General features: G+C 39.4%; 1 protein-coding gene across 1 annotated transcript in view; it reads left to right on the top strand.

Annotated features, from left to right (window-relative positions):
* LOC121942768 (ras-specific guanine nucleotide-releasing factor 1-like) overlaps nucleotides 1–17,076 on the top strand; it is a 42,355-nt gene extending 25,279 nt beyond the window's left edge. Inside the window, exons 12-27 of the mRNA XM_042486020.1 lie at nucleotides 176–318; nucleotides 652–734; nucleotides 1,969–2,217; nucleotides 6,840–7,213; nucleotides 7,456–7,572; nucleotides 9,475–9,645; nucleotides 10,819–10,925; nucleotides 11,051–11,163; nucleotides 11,727–11,787; nucleotides 11,933–12,039; nucleotides 12,218–12,302; nucleotides 12,409–12,606; nucleotides 14,274–14,353; nucleotides 14,472–14,589; nucleotides 15,420–15,488; nucleotides 15,684–17,076. Of these exons, the coding sequence (XP_042341954.1) occupies nucleotides 176–318; nucleotides 652–734; nucleotides 1,969–2,217; nucleotides 6,840–7,213; nucleotides 7,456–7,572; nucleotides 9,475–9,645; nucleotides 10,819–10,925; nucleotides 11,051–11,163; nucleotides 11,727–11,787; nucleotides 11,933–12,039; nucleotides 12,218–12,302; nucleotides 12,409–12,606; nucleotides 14,274–14,353; nucleotides 14,472–14,589; nucleotides 15,420–15,488; nucleotides 15,684–15,776 (2,168 nt within the window). The 3' untranslated portion in view covers nucleotides 15,777–17,076. The remainder of the gene's footprint in view (nucleotides 1–175; nucleotides 319–651; nucleotides 735–1,968; nucleotides 2,218–6,839; nucleotides 7,214–7,455; nucleotides 7,573–9,474; nucleotides 9,646–10,818; nucleotides 10,926–11,050; nucleotides 11,164–11,726; nucleotides 11,788–11,932; nucleotides 12,040–12,217; nucleotides 12,303–12,408; nucleotides 12,607–14,273; nucleotides 14,354–14,471; nucleotides 14,590–15,419; nucleotides 15,489–15,683) is intronic.
* The last annotated feature ends 1,859 nt before the right edge of the window (nucleotides 17,077–18,935 follow it).

The following is an 18,935-nucleotide window of genomic DNA, read 5'->3' as shown; positions in this document are numbered from 1 at the left end:
ATGTATAAATCAATCTTAAATACTAGTATAATTATAAATGTCACAAATATGAGTGAACTAAAGTATATTTCTATTTCCTTGTAACTTCCTCATTGTTCTTACAGTGCATTGGCTCAGTATATTTCATTGTTCCTTGTTCCAGTAAAATTACGGTTTTTGAATTTGTGTCTTGCAGCCAAAGGGGAGCGGAGTGGCCAGGACACAGAGCATCTGGACTTTAAAGTGATGGTGGAGCCCAAAGATGTCCAGCCCTACACCGTCATCCTGGTGGCTTCATCCCGCCAGGAGAAGTCAGCGTGGACAAGTGACATCAGCCAGGTACGTGTCCTCACCTGTGTGATCAACAAACTAAAAATGTTCCAAATGAACACACAGCAGGATAGTGAGCATTGATTTGACTTAAGCATGTCATGGGACGAGCAGTCTTCAGTTAAGAAAGAGTCGGAGAGTGAAATTGAACTTGTATAATTAGAGGTAAGACTGTAGACTGCAAACATCTGATGCTTGCTCAATAGACATACATTTTGGGACAGAACGTAATCATTAAAAAGATTAAGACAGAACAACTCCTATGGCTGTTGGGGGTAGGAAGCTGATTCGTCAACAGGCTGGTGAACTCACTCACCCTCTGTCTGTCTGCTTGCTTTACAGTGCATCGACAACATCCGCTGCAATGGTCTGATGATGAACGCCTTCGAGGAAAACAGTAAAGTCACTGTGCCGCAGATGATTAAGTGAGAGTCTGACACCACGTAGAAATGCTTATACATTATACATGCACAAACAGAGATTGGCATTGCCATCACATAAATACATGAATAATGCATGAACATGTGTGCCCAAACTCACGCACGTTTGTGCCTCTGTACTCGCAAGGGCTCTCAATAGCATCACATATTCCCCCTGCTCTAACCTTAACTGTCACAACTATGTGCCTAAACTCAACCCTTTGACCCCTGACCCTTCAACATTCATTCAACCCTTTAAAAACCTGAGCAAACCTGCATGATGCAAAAAGCAATTTAACGACGTGGCCCAAAAAAAATGAAAAAGTTACAAGAAAACTACCTGAAAATGAGAAAAAAAACAAAACAAAAAGAAACAAGAAAATGACCTTAAAAAGTGCTGAGATTTAAAAAAAAAAAAAAAGATTAAAATATACATATATATCTATATCTATATCTATCTATCCATCTATCTATATCTATCTATCTGTCTATATGTATGTATTTTTTAAAACAATTTTAAATATAAAATATAATTACAGATATACTTTTCTGGACATTTTCCCTATGTTTGTATGATTTCCAAATAATCCTCCCCTCTTTTTTAAAACAAATTTTTAAGTAATTTTCTTGTCACCTTTTACTTTTTTTTTCAATTTTTGATGTGTCTCTTGCCAAGTTGGTCATTGCCTTTTTTACCGACGTTTTTAAAATAAATCAAACCGTTTTGCTGAGGTTTTAAAGGTGTCTGAACGCAGCACAAGAAAACTAATGTCTATCCAGGTTTCAAAGGGTTAAACAAATCAGCTTTTTAAGAAAAAATGGTCCCTATAAAGCTTACGAGAGCACACACAAACATGGGAGACATTAGTGGTGTAGCTAAAGAAATTACCAGTCTCCCTCGGTTTGTATGTACACATCGCTGAAAGATTCAGTGGGCTCTTTTGCAGTTTCCCAAATCATTTACAGCCTGTAGAGTCCAGTGGCATGGGCTTTCCAGAGAGTCTGCAGCAGTTTCGTTTCAGTAAGACAACAGTTGAAAAGTCATTAGTCTTTAATGATAAATGTGTAGATTTTGTGTTTTTTTTCCACTGGGAAACTACCAACCCAAAGCTATGTTAATGCTCTACTCACTGACCCACACGTGACCAGAAAAGTGTACTAACTGGAGGTGGGCTGCATAAGTCTTGGGAGCTAAATCCCCGTGAGTCACATTCCTAACCTCAGTTAAACCCCAACACAGGTCAGACACCAGCTTGTACTGTGATGATGTGGACATCCGCTTCAGCAAGATGATGAACTCCTGCAAGGTGCTGCAGATTCGCTACGCCAGCGTGGAGCGTTTGTTGGAGAGGCTGACCGACTTGCGCTTCCTCTCCATCGACTTCCTGAACACCTTCCTCCACTCCTACCGCGTCTTCACCAGTGCCGATGTCGTGCTGGATAAGCTCATCACCATATACAAGAAACCCATCAGTGCCATTCCTGCGCGGTGAGTGTGCCCCTGAGTGAGATTTAGTCACAGATTTTAACAGCTTACTAGTTTTAAATTGTCCTCACCAGCAATTTTTCAGTTACAGGCGAATACAGAAAGTTTGAAGATGGCACTTTGCTGTTGGGAACCGAGTGTTTTATGTCTTCTTCTGCTTACTCTGTGTGTACACAGTCTGTGTGTGTACACACAGAGTAGAGCCTTGGTTGGTTGGCCAACTACCTTGATTCAAAGTGAGATATCATTCATCTTAACTGAACAAAAATATAAAAAGCAATACTTTTGTTTTTACTCCCGTTTTTCATGAGTTGAAATAAAAGATCTAATACTTTAGCTCTGTCTTTGTTCAAACATTTGTTGAGATCTGTGTTAGTGAGCACTTTGTAAACATATTCTATAATCCATGCAACTGACAGGTGTGTAATATCAAGATGCTGATTAACCCTTTCAAACCTGAGCATATTTGCTTAATTTCTTTCAAAAACATGGGAAAAGAAATTTGAAAGAAATTAGTAAAAACGTCAAGAAAATTACCTAAAAAAATAATTAAAATACACAAAAACATAAAAAAATATATATAATGTAAAACAAAAAGGCTTGGAAAGGCTTGGGAATCATAATAATTCTGTAGCACAATTTTAAATACTTAATTATAATAATTATACATACAGTATAGTTTTTTCCCCTAGATTTTTTCTTTTTCTTTTCCCCCAGACATTTTTCCCTAGCCTTTTAAAAAATTATTTCTAAATCTACTACTTTCTTACAATTTGTGGATAATTTTCTCATCAAGTTGCTTATTGCCTTTTTCCCCATGTTTTTGAAAAATTTTACCAATTTTCTGAGTTTTCAGAGGTTAAAATTGTATCATTAGCACACAGGTGTCTTCACAGTAAAAGGCTTCTATGAAATGTGCAGTGTGATCACACAGCACAGTGCCACAGATGTTACAGGTTTTGAGGGAATGCGGCATTGGCATGCTGACTGCAGGATTGTCGTCAGAGCTGTTGCCTGTGAATTGAATGTTCGTTTCACTACCGTGAGCCTTCTACAATGACATTTCCGAAAAATTTGGTGTGGTGCATGAGCCAGCCCAGGAAATCCACATCCGACTTCTCCACCTGCAAGATGATCTGAGACCAGCCACCCAACAGCCGACGCAACACTTTTTTCTTTGGTTTTGCAAACCAGCTGTTGTATCGGCTGTCTGTGTGGCTGGTCTCAGATGATCTTGTCAGGTGAAGAAGCCTGATGTGGAGGTCCTGGGCTGGCGTGGTTAAACATGGTCTGTGGTTTTGAGGATAGTTGGAATTACTGCCAACTTCTCAGAGGACACTTGATACAGCTTATGGTGGTGAAATGAAATTCTGTTCATGGAGACATTCCTGCAGTAAGCATGCCAGTGGCATGTTCATTCAAAACTTGTGACATCTGTGGCATTGTGTTGTGTCATAAAACTGCACATTTAGAGCGGCATTTTATTGTGACAGTCCCAAAGCACACCTGTGTAGTAATCATGCTGTTTAATGTGCATCTAGATTGGCCTGTCATTTGGATGGATTATGTTGGCAAAATGCTCAGAATGCTAAGATGGATTTAAACAATTTTGCTGACAAAATACGAGAGAACAAGGCCTTATGTATGCATAGAAAAAGTATTAGATCTTTTGTTTCAACTCATGAAAAATGGGAGCACAAACAAAAGCTCATGTTTTTGTTCAGTATATATACATGCCTAATGGATATATGCCATGCAGTTACATGCACAGTCCCCAAAGAATGAATCTTACTGACTTGATGACCCCCTGATGTTTTATTTAGCACCGTCATTATTGAAAGTTTCAATAATAACCAAAAACTTGCAAAACTAAAGACATTCCTATCAGCCTCAGCTGTAGTTCACAGTAAGTGCTGTGTAAGCATGCTAACACTAAACCAAGATGCTGAGCACATGGTGATTATACCTGCTAAACATTAGCATGTTAGCCATGCCATTGTAACTCTGTTACAGTCTATGTGTTTGCAAACAAATGGTAGCTCAAAGCACTGCTGTGTGTATAGCAGGCAGCTTGCATGGCTTTAGACTCTTGGTCTTGTTACAATAAACCAACATGGGACAACAAGCTGAACTCCAAGGCAAAATGAAATGTAATCATACTTAGGTGCATCAGTCCAAAAACGGCATAATCTTTTGATTTATGAATGCGTCGAAGGCAAATTTAATTGTAAAACACCTTTTAGCAACAAGATAAATCACTGTGTTGTACATGTGAAGGACTTGAAATGCACGACAACATCGGCAAATCACACAAAACAAGTGTCTCAACCAGCAGACAGCAGTTTCAAGCAAAAGAGGACCTGCGTAGTGGTGTCACTGCAGAGTAACTGAAGTCCCTCTTCATTAAGTGTTTCTACCTTTGGGGATATTTTGCAAATTTTAACCAGCTTTTAATTAAAAAAAATGGGGGTACTATGTGTAAATGAACTGTGGTAAATTTCCCACCATCTTACCAGTGCCTAGATATCCCTTCTTCCCCCACAGCAAAACTCAAAATGATGTATTTCGTGGCTCTCTGGCTGTTGCTTGAACTACAGCTGTACTTCTGCATTTTCATATTACCTGCCACCCGTGTCGCCAAGAGCGTACTTTGAGCGCAGACAAAGTGATCAAGAGAGTTACACGCCCCTCTCTCTCTCAAACTCAGACTGAAATCTGATCAAACAGTAAAACTATGCAGCGGTTATCAGATATACATCAAGATAATTATACGAGAGTTTGTGAACACAAAGTAGGTGCTATACTGCTTCCTGCACAGTGAAAACAGAGGCTGAAAAAAAAAAAAAGATCAGACTTTAAAACTAGGCAGCGCTGATCACATATAAACCAAGATTCTGTTACTGAGTTGCATTTCTCTGGCCTCAAATGTTTTCAGAAACATCTTTTAGCTAATCATTTGACTGTTATATGAGATCGCCAGCTGCCATTGTTTTACACGGAGCAGTTCACATTACGTCACCTGCCAGCGGGAGCGTCTGATAATGCACAAGGCATTCTGGAAGTTGTAGGTTTTCTAACTCTTGAGCAAAAGTGTCCTTTTTCTATTTATTCCGGTCATGAACCACCAATTTCAAAAGTATTTACAAGTTTCTACTGCAGAGATGGCCTAGTTTTAAGTGAGGACTCTCTTTATATCGGTGAAATACAACTTTAAACAGGAGAGTTATAATGGTTTGTCACATTAAAATCTTCCACACTGCAAGCCCGTCCATGTAGTTTATGACAACAGAAAAAGAAACCAAGTTAGAAATTTCCACATATTTTTCTCCTGAGGATGCAGCAACAGTGCTGTAATGGTGCAGTAAAAAGACGGAACTTACTCAGTGTCTGGATTTGTCTTTGCTCTCACGTGGACTGTAAGCAGCCCATCATGCTATCATACCTCTGCCAGGTGAGATGGGACTAGAGGAGAGGCAGCGAGAGGTCACACCAACACCTCTGTCCTCTGTCCACCATCACAGTTAATTGGGTCCTGCGTCCACCCATCTCTCCTGAACCCCTCCTCTTTTTTCTCATTCCTATCTTTTACCCTTTTCTGTTCTCTCACTTTTATTTTTCTTTCTACAAGTCTGACCATTCCTCTCTCCGCTGCGCTGTCACCATGGCAACCCTTCACTCTGCTGCAGGACCCCACCCTCTCCCTCTCTCCTTGTCTTCTCTCTTCCTCTCTCTCTCCCCTTCTCCCATCATCTGCAGCGGCTCTACGGTATTAAATATTGATGGTGGTGTTTTGCACCCAGACCCTGCTCTCCAGTCCTCCTCTCTCCTTCCTTCTTTTTGTCTTACTCCTCCCCACTCCACACTTTTTTTTACTCCTCACTTTTTTTCTTTTTGACTCCCTCTTTTCTCCCTATCCTCTTAGCCTCTTCCATTTCTATCTTTGCCATTATCACCTCCTTTCTTTCACTGTTTTTCAAATTTGGTGAGGAGACACAACATGGCTGCAGCTAACACCATACAGGGCTAGAGGCTTCCCATTCGCCCACTCCCAGCTAGCAATGTCGCTGTGGTGGAATCCATATCCACTCTGTTACTCCTCTCTCGCCCCCTCCCTCTCAGTCTCACTGTTTTTACCCCTGCTTTTTTTTTTTTTTTGCACTGCATCTCTGTCTCTTTCTCCCACTTCCCCTCTTTCGCTCTCTCTGGCTCCTGTTTTCTCTCTGTCTCTCTCTCCCCATGTCTCTGTGGGCCTCCCCTGGGCTGGTTGCTGTTGGCAGCACCCGTGCCTCCCACACTGTCACTTGACATGCTATTTATAGGCCTTCAGAGGGGGTGGCTCTCAGTGCAAGGAGGATGCTGTCTTAAACAATGTAGCTTAAATAAAAGAGGCAGGAGCTCCCGAAGAGCCCTGTGGTTAATGTGTTCCCTCTCTGCCTCTGTGTACCGACACCAAGTGCACCATACACCCCCATCATCACCATGTCTTCCCTTTCCCTTCTCTCCTATTCAGGTCACTGGGAATAATTACCTCAAATCCCAAAAAGAGTTTTTTTTTGTCATGAAAGATGCTCTTGTTAATGCTCATTCTTCTTTCTATTTCTCCTCTTTTCACTCCGTCCCTGCAGTTCTTTGGAGCTTTTCTTTGCCAGCAGCCAGAACAACAAACTCCTGTACGGCGAGCCACCCACATCGCCACGTGCCAGCCGCAAGTTCTCCTCCCCTCCTCCTCTCTCCATAACCAAGACGTCCTCGCCCAACCGCCGTCGTAAGCTTTCGCTCAACATCCCCATCATCACAGGGGGCAAAGCCCTGGACCTGGCTGCACTCAGTTGTTCTCCCAATGGCTATGCAAGCATGCATTCCACCATGTCACCCTTCAGTAAGACCACCCTCGACATCAACAAGCTTTATGTGTCTAGCACCATGGCCAGCAAGATCCCCGATGAGGGAGACACCAAAGCCGAAGGCAAGGCTGAGGAGTCTGTCCTCAACAAGCAAGGTCAGAATCACTGTCCAAGGGATTTCTCTCAGTTTTAATGAGGTTCATGTGTAGTGTAGTAGCATTTTTACAAGCGCACTGTCATTGCTCATGTCTTGTATATATCCTCCACTCATACTACAGCAGCTTTCACTGTCTCTCCCATTCAGGTTAAAGTAGTACTGCCGTATATTTTGCATGAATAAGAGGTCTAAAGTAAAAAAAAAAAAACAATCAGCTTATGAAACACTTTTTCCGTCCAGATCTGTCAGTGAGAGAGGAATGTGACGAGGACCCGAGTCAGAGTGACGAAGCAGAAGCAGAAATGTCTCCTCCCAAATCACCATCAACACCCAAGAACGTCAAGTCCAAAAACTCTGGTGCAGTATGACTTTGTCTCTCTACCACCATTGTAGCGTGACCCAGTGTTTAAGTGGTTTAATGTCCGAGACCCTTTTATAACATCTTGTGATCTTCTCTTGAATCCCAACCCATCAGTTAAAAAACAAATGAGTTGGCAAGTATGTCAAGTAATTTGGCAAGAATGTAAGAGCTGGCAAACTACAGTAGCTTAGCACTCAGTGCTAGTGACATAGTGTACTTGCCAGTGGAGTGTCTTGGCGAATTATGATATGAAAAAAATGAAATCAATAATAATAGAAAATGTCAATAACAAGAACCATTAGTAAGATGGAGCACATTTAACAGGCCTGAAAATTCCAACTGGCAGATTGCATGACTTAACTTGTCAGAAAAACAGATAATATGAAATGAGCAGTTAACCCTTTAAAACCTGAGCAAATTGGCTTGATTTCTTACAAAAGCATGGACTACGAAATAAGAAAAGACCCAAAAATGAGCAATAAATGAGTAAAAAGCCCCCCCCCCCCCAAAAAAATGAGTTAAAAAGAAAACAAATAACAAATAGTGGAAATTGTCTGCTGTCTCAGAACTGTAGAAATGGCTCATTTTAGCTCCAAATCACTTTTTCTGTGGAAATCAATAATATCAAAGGCAAGATGAGGTGTCAGTGTGATTTTTATCATCAGATCCATTTTTACCATCCAGTAAAGTCAGACTGTGTGAGAGGTGCATAGAGGTTGAGATGAGAATAGTAATTCATAGAGTTAAATAATACCTGGCTGCAGTGGACTGTATAGCAAACTTTTTTCTTTTTTTCAGAAAATGACAAGCGTAACTATGGCCAAATAAGGTCTTGATAAAAACCACCCACAGCCTCCTGGCCCTCCCCGTACCGCACAGAGAGGGACCATCCACCCCGTAGGTAGTCAGGCACAATTCATCCCCAGTGTGTTCTCTTCCCACGGTGCTGGATACAAGGGAAGCCAGTGCCGTGTGTGAGTAGGTGGAAGGAAACCTTGTACCTTAGCAACGATGTGCATGTTCTTCTATACCGCCCCCGGCTCAACGGAGGAAGGGAGGGAGTGAAGGAGGAAGGCAGAGAGGCAGACACAGTGGAGTGTACACCGTCACTACCACGAGCTGCAGGACACACTGTGCTGCGTATGTTTCAGCTCTCTGTTGCCCTCCGCTGGTCAACAGCTTCATTTGGTTAGACGCAAATATTATATCCACAACACCCTCAGTTTCCGTTTCAGCCTAATTCTGTCAGAGTCAAGGGAGTGTTCGCTGAAATTTATGTAATATAGGTGTTTGTCAAACAATGAAATCTTCTCAACTTAGTGAAAGTATCCAGTAATGAGGATTAACTAAAGGGTTTGACCCTTTGAAACCTGGATTGAAATCCATTGTCTTGTGCTGCATTCGGACGCCTTTCACAAGCATTTAAACCTTTGAAATGTGAGCAAATTATTTTGATTTCTTTTAAAAACATTAGTAACTTGTCATGAAATGTCTTGCAAATTTAAAAAAAAAAAATAGTAAAAGGTGACAAGAGAATTACCTGATATGCTAGAAAATAACAAAAAAAACCATGAATGAACCAGGGAAAAATATCAAGAAATCTATATCTGTAGTTATTATAACTATATATTTAAAAATAGGTTACAGAAAAAAAGTGTTATTATTATTTGTATTTATTAGATCCTTTCCTGTTTTTGTCCTTTTACTGTCTTTTTTTGACAATCTCAGGTAATTTTCTTGTAGTTTTTTACTAATTTCTTGCAAATTTTTGGGTAATTTCTTGTAAAGTCGCTGGTTACCTTCTTACCATGTTTCTGAAAGAAATCAAGCCAGTTTTGTCAGGTTTCAAAGAGGGTAACCTTATAAAAGTATTTCTGTTTTGTTTTTCCCCTGCGTAGAGTTTTCCCTGTTTTCCTTCAACAATGGCATGGTGGTGTCTTCTTGCCGGGAGCTGGACAATAACCGCAGTGCCCTTTCTGCTGCCTCAGCCTTTGCAATCGCTACTGCTGGTGCCAACGAAGGCACACCAACCAAGGAGAAGTACCGACGAATGTCGCTCGCCAGCACAGGTCAGTCACATAAGGGGATGCTACCTTTTGACCCATGAAGAGACATGTTGATTATAGAATTTAAGTAAACTACTGAAATCTGATCACATAAAAAAACATTATATAAGATTATAAAATCACCACAAAAACCTCCTTGATTACACATCTGCATGGTTTAGTTTGATTATTTATGTGACAAAGAAGCAAAAGGAATTTTATGCCTGATGACCACCAGGGGGCCTTTAAACAAATCGGACATTAAGTGCTGGGTTCAGCATCTAACTCAGTGATATTAACTGTCATATATGACTTGCTTTTATATTCTCTCTTGTATTAAAAAAAACAAAATCATCATTTTACCAAGTTAATGGGTTTTTTTTCTTTCTTTCAATCATTTAATTGAAGGTGAAGGTGAAGGTTGCAAAGCTATAATGAAAAGTTCACCTCAAACTGCCAAGCTTAAATTTCCTGTTACTACTGTAATATGTTAGCTCTCTCCACATCATATCCCTGATGCTATTAGTTTCACTATCAGTATCTCTTTAAGTACGGTAACATTATCCAGCTGGCCACCAATGTCATCAGACGATGTTTGGTTGAATTGAAGTTGTTGACATCAGGTAACCGAAGTTCAGTGTCAGGACAATGTACTGATGACAGATGACGTTGATGTTTAGTTGGTTTTAAGTTGTGTTGTTCAGTAACCACAATCCAATGTCTTCCAAATGTCTCATGCCAACATCGTGTTGACATAGAATAAGGACATTTAGTCATACGACATGGAGACCAAAACTCAATGTCGGCAAAACATCATAAAGTTAATGTCCACACAATGTGAAATTCTAACGTCTTTAGACAGTTACAATGCTGTATACCCGATTTCCATTCCAACCAAACACTGCACAGCAAGAGTAAGGTCATAGGGAGAGAGGGGGATACAAATATGATTCTGGCTAAAGCATTCATATTAATTTACTTAAATTCACCATTTTGTTTGAATAGTGTTTGACCAGTTGTGAACATGTTAAAAGTCTTTAAATATTAAAAAAACCCTGCATTTTCTGCTGTATCCGGAAGCAAAAGGGACAAAACAATAAGCAGTATGCAGGTGAGGCTAATTGTGCTACATCACACAGCTGATTGCTCAGTGTTGTGAATGTATCTTGACTGTAACTTTGTTAAACTTGGTTCCAGGTTTTCCTACAGACCAGAGGAATGGGGACAAAGAGTTTATCATCAGGAGAGCGGCCACAAACAGGGTCCTAAATGTGCTGCGTCACTGGGTCTCCAAACACTCACAGGTACAGTTCACCTCTCCTTTTATCATTTTCTCTTTTGTTTGTTTCAATCTATCTTTGTTTGACTTTGCTGAGTAAAAACAACACTTCTGTAATGACTCTGCTGTTGCTCCTGTGTTGGGCCTTAGGACTTTGAGCTGAACACAGAGCTAAAGATGCGGGTAATTGGCTTCTTGGAGGAGGTGATGCATGACCCAGAGCTTCTGACACAGGAAAGAAAGGCAGCTGCCAACATTATCAGGTTGGTTTTGTGTCATCATCGCTTGATCCTACATGTAGTCATGTATGACACATTTGTTTGTCAGCTTCCTGTGGAAAAAAAAAAGTTTCTGCTTTTGCCCTCTGCCTTCTGCTTTCTGCGTTTCTGAGTATTTCTGATGCCAACAGTCATGGTCCATGTTCAACAGTCATCCCTGGCCCAGACCTAAATCTGAGCCCTGGTGGACTTGCACAAAATGCACCTGAATGCTGACAGTGGAGCTACAAAAAAGTAGAAACTTTTCACCTTTTTTCCGAGCAGCAGTTTCTGAATATCTCTAGAGCATTTTATTTCCCGTGGGAAAGGACAGAGCAGGGTTTCACATTGGCACAGCATGGCAGAACTGGAGCGAAACCCCAATATGGTGTGCGATCTAACCAACCTGTCAGCTTGCCCTATTTCTACCAACAAAAAGAGAAATTAATACAGTGTTCTGGATCAAGTTAGGCACTTTTGGACAGGTCAAGTCCATGTATGTCAACTCGGGTCATGTCAATTGTGGACCAAGCTGTCAAATAATGGCACTATTACCTTTTTGTATGTAGGACTCTCACTCAGGAGGACCCTGGAGACAACCAGGTCACGCTGGAAGAGATCACTCATATGGTGAGAGAAAAATTACAAAGCCTTTTCTGAATGAAGAAAATCCTTTTTACTTTTTGAAATTGCTGTGTGTTCTGTCGAAATAATTTGTGCTTTTGTTGTGATAATGCTTTTACTGTGTGTGTGTGTGTGTGTGTGTGTGTGTCAGGCCATGGAGGACTGTAAGACTGAGCCATTTGAGAACCACTCTGCCCTGGAGATAGCCGAGCAACTCACACTGCTGGACCACCTGGTCTTCAAGGTCATACCATACGAGTGAGTGTACACACTCACATGTGCACGTTCATGCACACACTAAAGCAAATGTGCAAACACAGGAGATCTATACAACGAACAAGATACAGGCTGAGTAGAAGCGTGAAGGGAAGTACATATTGTGCATGTTGGTGTGTTTTTCATTGTTGATCATTTGAAAAAAAATGTTTTTCCTCAGGGAGTTCTTTGGTCAAGGCTGGATGAAAAACGACAAGAACGAGAGAACTCCCTACATTATGAAAACAACCAAGCATTTCAACGATGTATGTTCTCACTCTGCCAAAAATTGCCAATACAAATTGCGTGTATTACACATAGATAGATGATCATTATCAACAACATGTATTTTTCTCTTTTTCTTTTTGTCAGATCAGCAACAGGATTGCCACAGAGATCCTGCAGTGGGACGATGTTAACATGCGAGTGGCAGTGATCGAGAAATGGGTGGCTGTAGCTGACATCTGCCGCTGTCTCCACAACTACAATGCCATGCTGGAGATCACATCCTCGCTCAACCGCAGCTCCATCTTCCGTCTCAAGAAGACCTGGCTCAAAGTCTCCAAGCAGGTCTCTGACATTTCCAAGTTTGGCTGGCACTTAAGGAATAGTTTGCCATTTTGGGAAATGCGCTTATTTGCGCTCTTGCAGAGCATTAAAATGGAAAGATGGATACCACTCTCATGTTTGCATACTAAACATGCGTACTAACACTCAGCTACGGCTGAGTACTCGATACCTTTAAAATAATGGCACTTACCTCAAAATGAACCAGTACTGAGTTGTATCGAAACTTTTCCAGTCAAATGGTATCTGCATTCGATTCTTTTTGTACCCACATTAAAAGCAAAATACTATTTGTATGGTTTCGCCGTCAACCAATGACTGCAAGCAGCTACAACCAATACAGTCTGCGGTGTGGTGAAATCCATTGCAGTGTATTTGACGGTGTTGGCAGTTCAGTGTGCCCAATAGTTTAACCCTTTGAGACCTGAGCAAATTGCCTTGTTTTTGTTACAAATACATATGAAGAGGGCAATGAGAAACAAAAGAAGAAATGACCAAAAAATTACCTGAATTTTTTTTTTAAAAGAAGAAAAAAAATTAAAGACGAGGAAATAACATGGAAAAGTGCGTAAAAAATATGATACTTTTGTAACATCATTTTGAAGATCTAATCTAATAATTTCTTGCAATTTGTGGAACATTTCTTATCAAGTTGCTTGTTGCTTTTTCCCCCCATGTTTTTAAAAGAAATCACACCAATTTGCTCAGTGATGTCACTCCAGGTTTCAAAGGGTTAATAAATATTTTAATAATCTGAACACTTTCAAAATGGATTTGTCTAAAAGTTTTTTGGATGGGGAGGAATGGTAATGACATTTCAGGCAACAAAATGCTTCCATTCACGATGGATATCAAATGAAAGAGCATTTTAATAAATGAAATACTCTGTTGGTGTCGTTATCACTTTAAGAGTACTGGTACTGGTTTTGATACTTGTATCGTCAATTTTGAAGCGATACCCAGCCCGACTAGTAACCAGACAGTTAGAGGAAGACACTGCTCCCAGCCAAAAAATGCTTTCAGCATGTAAGACCACTTGTCATTTTTACACTTTGCTGTTTGTTCATTAAACCAACCAGATACAGTATCATGTCCTAATTTACTGAGCATTAGAGGCGCCGATAGGCAGATGTTTTTAACCTTTGGAAAAAGCCAGGCTAGCTGTTTCCCCCTGTTCATGCTAAGTTAAGCAAACTGTCCCCTTATTTTGGCCTCATATTTAGTTTATACATATGAAAACGGCATTGATATTCCCATTAACTCTTAGCACAAACATGCCTTTTTTCCCAAAATTACGAGCTATACCTTCAATATTATACCTTAGGTGTTGTCGATTCATTGGTAATTTTTTTATTTTTCATTGTTGTGTTTATTATTATTATTGTATGTTTTGTCTTACCTTATCTTATAAAATGTTATCATTATTATAATAAGCTGTTTTCCTCAAGCCATAATAAGCATTTCAAACTTTCTCTATTTTGATTGACTTGTATCAAAAATCAAACAGCATTTTACAAGTGAAGCAAAATGAAAGTAATACAAAGAGGTCAATAATGTTACTTTTGAATAGCACAGTCTTCAGGTCATAGACCTAGTAAATATAATAGAGAAGATTTGAATTACATTTTTGGCTCCTGCTAATAACCGTTATACTTTGATCCATTTTCTAGACAAAGACTGTGATTGACAAGTTACAGAAGCTGGTGTCATCAGAGGGGCGATTCAAAAACCTGAGAGAAGCTCTAAAGAAGTGAGTTTCTAAAGCTTTTCACTTTCCTGTTCTCAGGCATTGAGGGGGAGGAGTTTAAATTATTCCTCTTTATATCTTTGTATTATAACTCTGTGTCTCACCCTCCTTTTGTCCTCAGCTGTGACCCCCCCTGTGTTCCCTACCTGGGAATGTACCTGACGGACCTGGCCTTCATCGAGGAGGGAACACCCAACTACACCGAGGACAACCTGGTCAACTTCTCAAAGATGAGAATGGTGAAAACCACTAGAGTGCTGAAATACACACGATAACGTGCACCTTTTATCAGGGATGATCCGATCAAGTTTTTTTGCCTCCTAACCCAATCTGCGTCATTTAATACTGATTATCTGCCGATAACGGGTCCCGATGTGGTACTTGTATTTGCCTAGATTAGACAGCTGCACAGTGCACACATCAAGTACTTTAAAGTTATTAAAATCAATCCAGTGTATATTCTTGACAGTTTAGTAGCTCTGATATGCAGTACAAGAAAAAATGTCTGTCTCAACGTTGCCTAAGGGTTTCTTTATATTTTATTTTAACAAAATATCCAAGTAAACAAACTAAAATGTCTTTAGAGATCTCTAATAGCCTAGCACTGTATTAAAAGTACAGAACATTGTAAATGAGTAATAAAGTCCCAGCGTTCTTCAGTTTTACTTCAAAGTAGCGTTATGGCTGAACTTTATCATTTCCAGCTACAACAAATAAAAATCAGTCACAATCCTGCTTATTACAGCATTATAGTCAAACTAGTTAACTAAACATGAACAACAAAAAATTCAGTTCCTCTTAAAGTGGAGGAGCAGCTTAAGAAAAATCAGCTACTACTTACTGGAGGTGGAGCATCACATTAAAACCTGAATATCTCCTGGAAATTATGCTCTCTGTTTCAGACCCCTGTGTGATGGCAGATGTAAACAGGGCGTGTACTCAAAATAACCAATGACTATCAGTTAAAAATTGATTGATTAAGCCCGATATCAACCCTTCTGATCCAATCAGGACATCCCTACTTTATAATATTTCCTTCTTATATTGTTTTTATTTCTTTTCTCTTCAGATATCTCACATTATTAGAGAAATACGTCAATTTCAGCAAACGGCATACAAGATAGACTATCAACCAAAGGTGAGGTTATTCTTTGTCTGCATTATTTTATTGTGTAGTTTACGCTTTTTTAGGATATATACACTATTCAGTGGGAGTTATTTCCATCACATTTACAATTTATTAAAGTGTACATCCTACTAAACTTTTGTGCCAAATCTTTATGGCATCATGGGACTTTCATTTCTGAGTTTTGTCTGTTCATTATTGCTTTAGGTTGCAAAGTACTTGCTGGACAGCAGCACAGCGCTGGATGAGGAGAGCCTGTACGACGCGTCTCTAAGGATCGAGCCCAAATCTTCATCATGAGGCGGACTTTTCTTTCTCTCTCTTCCTCTTTCTCTTCCTCTTTCTCTCTCTCTCTCTCTCTCTCTCTCTCTCAACACCCATATGGATCAAGCTCCTTATTGTCATATGCACAACTATTAAAAAGAAGCAGTTAGTTGTTGGCATAAAAATAGTAGATCACGTTCCCGCCAACAATGCTGATTAAATGTCTATAACAATATAATCATGCAAGTACGAAATGGCAATCTGAGACATAAAATAGAGTAGATATTTTTAAAAAATAGGGATAAATTGCAACATATATAACATATGAAAGAAAACAATATGTATTTGAACAAACTGGGATGTAGTAAAAGTGTTTTCTTAATGAGAAAAATAGATATACAGAGATGTAAAACAGCGAGTAAAAATATATAAAGGTAATGTGACAATAGTGATGAAGTTCAAGAGTCTCGTGGCATGGGATGGAGCTGTCCCTAAGTTTGGTGGTGTGGGACTGAACGCTGCGGTGCCGCCTGACGTCAGCAGAACACTTTATGGCTTTGGTCCCTAATTATTTTGTTGGCCTTCTTCCTGCACTGCTGCGTGTAGAGGTCCTCTACGAATAGCAGCTTCGTCCTGATGATGTGCTGAGCAGTTTTCACCGTCCTCTGTAATGCCGAGGGTGGTGCAACTGCCATACCAGGCGGCGATGCAGCCACTGTGGTGGAGTGTACGGCAACAATATATCATAATGTACATATATTATTATTTGTATTAGACACAGTAGGCTGTGCCCTTCTAGTATGTGCTCCCCAATGGACTTGTTGTGTATAATCGTTATTAGAGACTGAGTAGAAGCCCAGAGAGGTTTTATTTATATAGTTACAGAGTATTTATATGTTATTTATCGTCTTAAATACCATTTTATGATAAAGTTATTTTCAACCACAGAATAAACAGATGAGAGTTTACAGACAAGATTATTTAGTCATGTCCTATTGGGAACGTGCAGTATTAAAGAGGCTCTCATTTATGAGAGATGGTGGTCACATTTGACACATGATGATCGACTCCCACTTTTCTGCTCAGATGTTAAAGAGAGAGAACTGTACATAGTTGCAGTTATCTTGAAACAACTCAAAACATTTTGCCTGATTAGTGCAGCAGCCTATTTGCCCTCAAGTGTGGAACATAAGTTGTGTAGTCCTTAAAATTTCCATCCTCGTTGATTTAAATTCAGTGCAGCAATGGTGGACTCCGCCACTAAAACAGCTAATTATTGAATTTAAATATGTGGAATGAATATTACAAAAAACAAAGTGGATAAAAGATTTTATAAAAAATGGGGTGTGATTTGAGAAAAAAAAATCTAAAGGATTCAAACCTACTTTTTTTGTCTCTCAGAGAAATACAAGGGGTGAAAAGTGGGACCGCTGTGGTGGCTAAAGTTGAATCATGTGCTCTGATGTTTTATGTAGCCACTGAATGACAGAGAGATTTTGGAGTGTTGAGATTCAAACTGAAACAAGAGTACCTGCTGATTTCTGATTGAGCCGGGACACGTGTTTTCAGTTTGGAGAGATGGGTTTTTATGCTTTGCTTATTATCACTTTACTCCCCTGGTGGGCAACATGTTGTATATACAGTATAAGCACCGGGCAGTGTATGTAGCAGAGGTAACCAATCTTGAGCCACTTCAGGAAGTTAAATTCCCAGCTTCTACACTCAGACAGTCAGAGCATAGTTTTTATGGTTAATCCTCTTTGGCCAGTGCATTATGGTTTTGCCTTAATCATGAAATGGATTATATACCACAAAAGTATGTAAACTATTTTGTTCTACGATTTGCCAATGAAGCAGAAATATTTGCTGTGTACAATATTGTGTACAGGCAGTCTGATGCATTTCCTAACGTGCAATGTGTTAAAAACATATCCCTCGAAATGTGTTATCCTTATGATCGTTCAACTCTGTAATAACTTTTCTGTGTATGATACTTTAAAGCAAATGTTGAAAACAACTTATAAGTGTAACACATTCTGTATCCTGTCTAATGTGTTAGCAGGAACTATACAGTAGTAATATTGTGCTTATTCTTGGAATATTTATAGGTATTTTTTACAGGCTTTGTATAGAAAAACACCTAAAGCTTAAGTGGCAGGCATGTACCACTTTCACGTGTTCAAATCAAATCTATATCTAGAACAGTATGTGTACTGTATTTAAACCCCACCCTTGCACATGAATCTTTACCCTCAAACAGGCACATCAAATGTTTGCAGTGAGCAATACCCAGTGGTATGAGAATTATCTTTCAGTCTATTTCAATAGCTTGAGTAGTATTTCCAGTTTTGTATAAAAGTGTATTCTTTCCTGATTACCTCTTGTTAATAAATCTATTCTTTCTCAGGGGGAGAAGTGTCTTCATGGCTGCCAGGTTTGTTTGGCACTGTACACCGAGCGAGCTGCATTTGGTTACTGTGTGCTGGCAATCAGAGGAGGGGGTGTGACTTATTATTTATGATTTATTATGTGTATTATTTATTGTCTTGACCTTCCCCTGAGCTACAGATATTTTGCCCTCATTGTCTCTGAGTGAGTGACTGGGGGAAAACTTCATGACTCTCCCCCTATTTCTATGGTTCAAGATGTATGTTTTGGTGAAATTTTGAACGAGATGTGGAATGAAGTGATTGTGATGAAAATATCTGGAAAACATGAAGCAATGAGCAACTTGGCAAGAAATGTTAAAATCGCAGGAAATTAGTAGATTTGGAAAAATGTCCAAAAACTACATTTAGAGTTATATCTACACAGGCTATTCAAAAATATTCTAAAGAATTATTATTATTATTATTATTTTCTGGTCATTTCCTTGTTTGTTTTTGTTTTTTAAACTTTTAATTAATCATCTTTAGACCATTTTCTTGTACTTTTTTAATTTGTTTTTAATTTTGGATAATTTTTCAAGTTTCACATTGCCTTTTTCTCATGTTCCTTTTGTGTGTGTGTGTGTGTGTGTGTGTGTGTGTGTGTGTGTGTGTGTTTTTAAGGCACTCTCCTCAGGTTTCATATGGTTAAAGCTTAGATTTTATCATATTTCCTGACAGAAGGGTTCATCGCACATGGTGTGTTCAAGGACTGTCAGAAATGTGAAAATCCAATGATAATTTAGGCTTTTTGAAGTTATTTAAATGG

Source organism: Plectropomus leopardus, chromosome 1 (genome assembly GCF_008729295.1).
Source record: "Plectropomus leopardus isolate mb chromosome 1, YSFRI_Pleo_2.0, whole genome shotgun sequence".
NCBI classification, from domain to species: Eukaryota; Metazoa; Chordata; class Actinopteri; order Perciformes; family Serranidae; genus Plectropomus; species Plectropomus leopardus.
This window is presented reverse-complemented; position numbering and strand designations above follow the sequence as displayed.